The 2850-nt window shown below is 35.9% G+C and overlaps 1 protein-coding gene across 1 annotated transcript; it reads right to left on the bottom strand.

Moving 5' to 3' along the window:
* Nucleotides 1–655: 655 nt before the first annotated feature.
* Nucleotides 656–2022, bottom strand: LOC130012505 (toll-like receptor 4). The gene has a single exon (XM_056100603.1). The coding sequence runs from the start codon at nt 1967–1969 to the stop codon at nt 881–883; it is 1089 nt and encodes a 362-aa protein (XP_055956578.1). The 5' UTR covers nt 1970–2022; the 3' UTR covers nt 656–880.
* Between the last annotated feature and the right edge of the window lie 828 nt (nt 2023–2850).

Genomic DNA, 2850 nt, shown 5'->3' with positions numbered 1-2850 from the left:
TGTAGCGTGTGGTACATGTATTACCGGTAGTATTAGTAAGATGATGATTTAGGTTTGAAGCATGTTATTAGTAATAAGTCTTCGAAAAAAAAGAACATTTCTGCAATTTGTTTTTATGGTTTCAGGTAAATCATTCCACAATTGTGCACCTTTATAATGTTTACATTCTGACGTACAAACACGGATTTTCTTCCACAAAGTCAATGAACTGCCGGCGAAAAACTCAGTCGAATGCTAATGTTTTGTAAACGTTTCGATGAGCGACTTTTTCGCGTGGAGTGTGCGCATGCGGATGTTTATATTCTGACACGGTTATTTTTTTGGATGACAGAGACTATATAAAAGACGGCGACTGAACGTAAACAATGTCGGACAAATTTTCACTTACAACATCATTTACAGCGATATTTCTGTACACATGGAAATACAATAAAATCGTGTGCGAAAACACTATGTTTTTCCGCAGGTGGGACCTCGTACATGGAAAGTTGGCCTTATAATGACAGGGCCAAAAGAGTAGGATTACACAATATGACAGGAGGTCGCCTAGAACTTGAGGCAAGCAATTAGGATGAAGAGAGGGCTACTAGGCTATTCCACTTATTAGCCCCTCCCCCCTCCCTAAGGCCCCCCCCACCACACTTTAAGAGGAAAATGAAAATGTGTTTTAAACACAATTTGAGCAAATCCAAGGATAATGGAAGATGTTTAAAACTACTGTATGATGTATGATGTATCAGTGCGTGTCGACCCCATACGACCATAGATCGTGAGGCTCATGCTCTGCCCAGCCTATAGGTAAATCCGGCACCGCTGCCAAGTCTTCTGGTAGATCCTGAAAAAATGTCCCCCCCCCTCTATGCGCAGGATTATACAATAATTATTGTGACCTTCTTAGTTCATTACAAACCCAACTATAAATAGAATCAGTGTAGATTATATAGGCGTCATACAAAAATTCATTCCGTTTCTTGGGATAAATATTTTGTCCGATCATCCTTAAAAGTATCAATTTTAGTTTCATCTTATTTTTTATGAAAATAAAAGCTGTTATTAGAGTAACAACAACAACACTTATTCCACACATAGAGACATTTAACCACAATTCTGAAACACAGTATCTCTGAAACGCTTTCCATTTGGTTTGGACTGTTTTAGTGTAGTTCATCTGCCCGGTAACGTCCATGCACGAATAATTACCACCATCTAACTTAACACTGGTTTCTTGCAACCAAATTAAAAATCCAGTCGACTCACAAATACAAGAAAAAGTGTTTCCCCAAAGTGACAAATTTAACCCATTATTAATTTCTGCTGTTTTATCCAACATCATTCTGTATTTATTTTCAAGTGTTGTAAATGAGTTGTGACTCAGATCTATAAAGTTCAGTTTACGAAGAGATGTTAAATCTGGTATTGTTATCAAATTATTAAAAGCCAGATTAATAACTTGTAATGTAACAAGAGAGCTGAATATATCATATGGTAAAAACACAAGGCCATTGTCAGATAAATCAAGGTTTTCTAATTTCTTTAACTGACCAAACAGTCCTTTACCATGTCGTGATATAAAACCATTATCAAATTGGACGCAGCTTAAACGTAATTGTTTCAAATTTGGAAATGTATCAAAAAACGTTTCTTTGGTTAAGCTCATGTCATTGTGACTGATATCCAAAATTTCCAGATTTTCTAAACCTCTAATTGTATGGTTGAAATCCGTGAAGCCACTGTAGGAGAAATTTAGTGACAGCACGTTTGTTCCATTCAAAAACTTAATATTCCACAAGGGTCCGGAATGTGCAGATATGCCAGCAATATTTACTGATTTGATCTTTGGGGGAAGAAACACTGGTAGCAAAATGGGAAAAAGTACATGGCTTCCGTGATGTACCGATGTCGCATCATCAACAGCAAGATTCCTCTGAAGAGATATGTCAGTCGTGTCTAAGGTTGAAAAAAGTGGCATGGCAAAAAACCACAGTATAGATAGACCACCTAAGCTAATTCTGTTATGCCTTAGTTTGATAGATTTTACGCATTTCATTAGGGGGCAATTAAACATGGTAACTCCTTGGAAATCCATATATATTATGTTACTTAAATGTAAATCAATATGGCTAACGCATATCTGACATAAGGTATTTACACAAATTGATGACCCTGTTCCGATATCAATACTATCAGGCTGAAAATCAGTGATGGAAACAATTGACATGCTCTTATTTTGGAACACACTCAAGGCTTGGAAAACAATCTGCAAACCCCCTTTCATTAATGAACTGCCTCGCATAATGAAATCTGTTAAGTTAGATAAATACTTGAGTGAATAACGATGGAATGTTTGCAAACTGCACCCATTTAATTGTATATCTGTGTTTTCATGAGTCCTTTAAGGGTTTCGTTAGTTAAGGTTCCAAGTCCACAGGAAAATGAAATTCCGTGTTTTACTGTATTACCTATAATCAGGTACCGCAGTTTAGTTAAATTCGAAAAAACAGATTTTAATACGGTTTTCGGGCCGGTATCAATGTTTAAATGTCTTAAATTTGTGAGTGATCCAAACACAATGTCAGGTAAATCATTTAATGGACTTCGATAAAACCTTGAAACATCTGATCTCATATTTAAGTTTGTAAGTGAATGAAGAGGTTTAAAAACATTAACTGGCAGGGAAGCTTCACTATAATTCAACACATGGTCATTAAATTCCAATACCAACACTGATGATAATCCATTAAATGATGATGACTGTACTGTGTGGATTGGATTAAAACTAACATAAAGATATCGCAGATTAACTAGATGTAAGAAATCACCGTCATATAGAATTGTTATATTATTAAACGT

Source organism: Patella vulgata, chromosome 4 (genome assembly GCF_932274485.2).
Source record: "Patella vulgata chromosome 4, xgPatVulg1.2, whole genome shotgun sequence".
NCBI classification, from domain to species: domain Eukaryota; kingdom Metazoa; phylum Mollusca; class Gastropoda; family Patellidae; genus Patella; species Patella vulgata.
This window is presented reverse-complemented; position numbering and strand designations above follow the sequence as displayed.

What these genes read in the sequence shown, in the direction of transcription:
- LOC130012505 (XM_056100603.1), bottom strand. Translation starts at nt 1,969, where the DNA reads ATGCCACTTTTTTCAACCTTAGACACGACTGACATATCTCTTCAGAGG.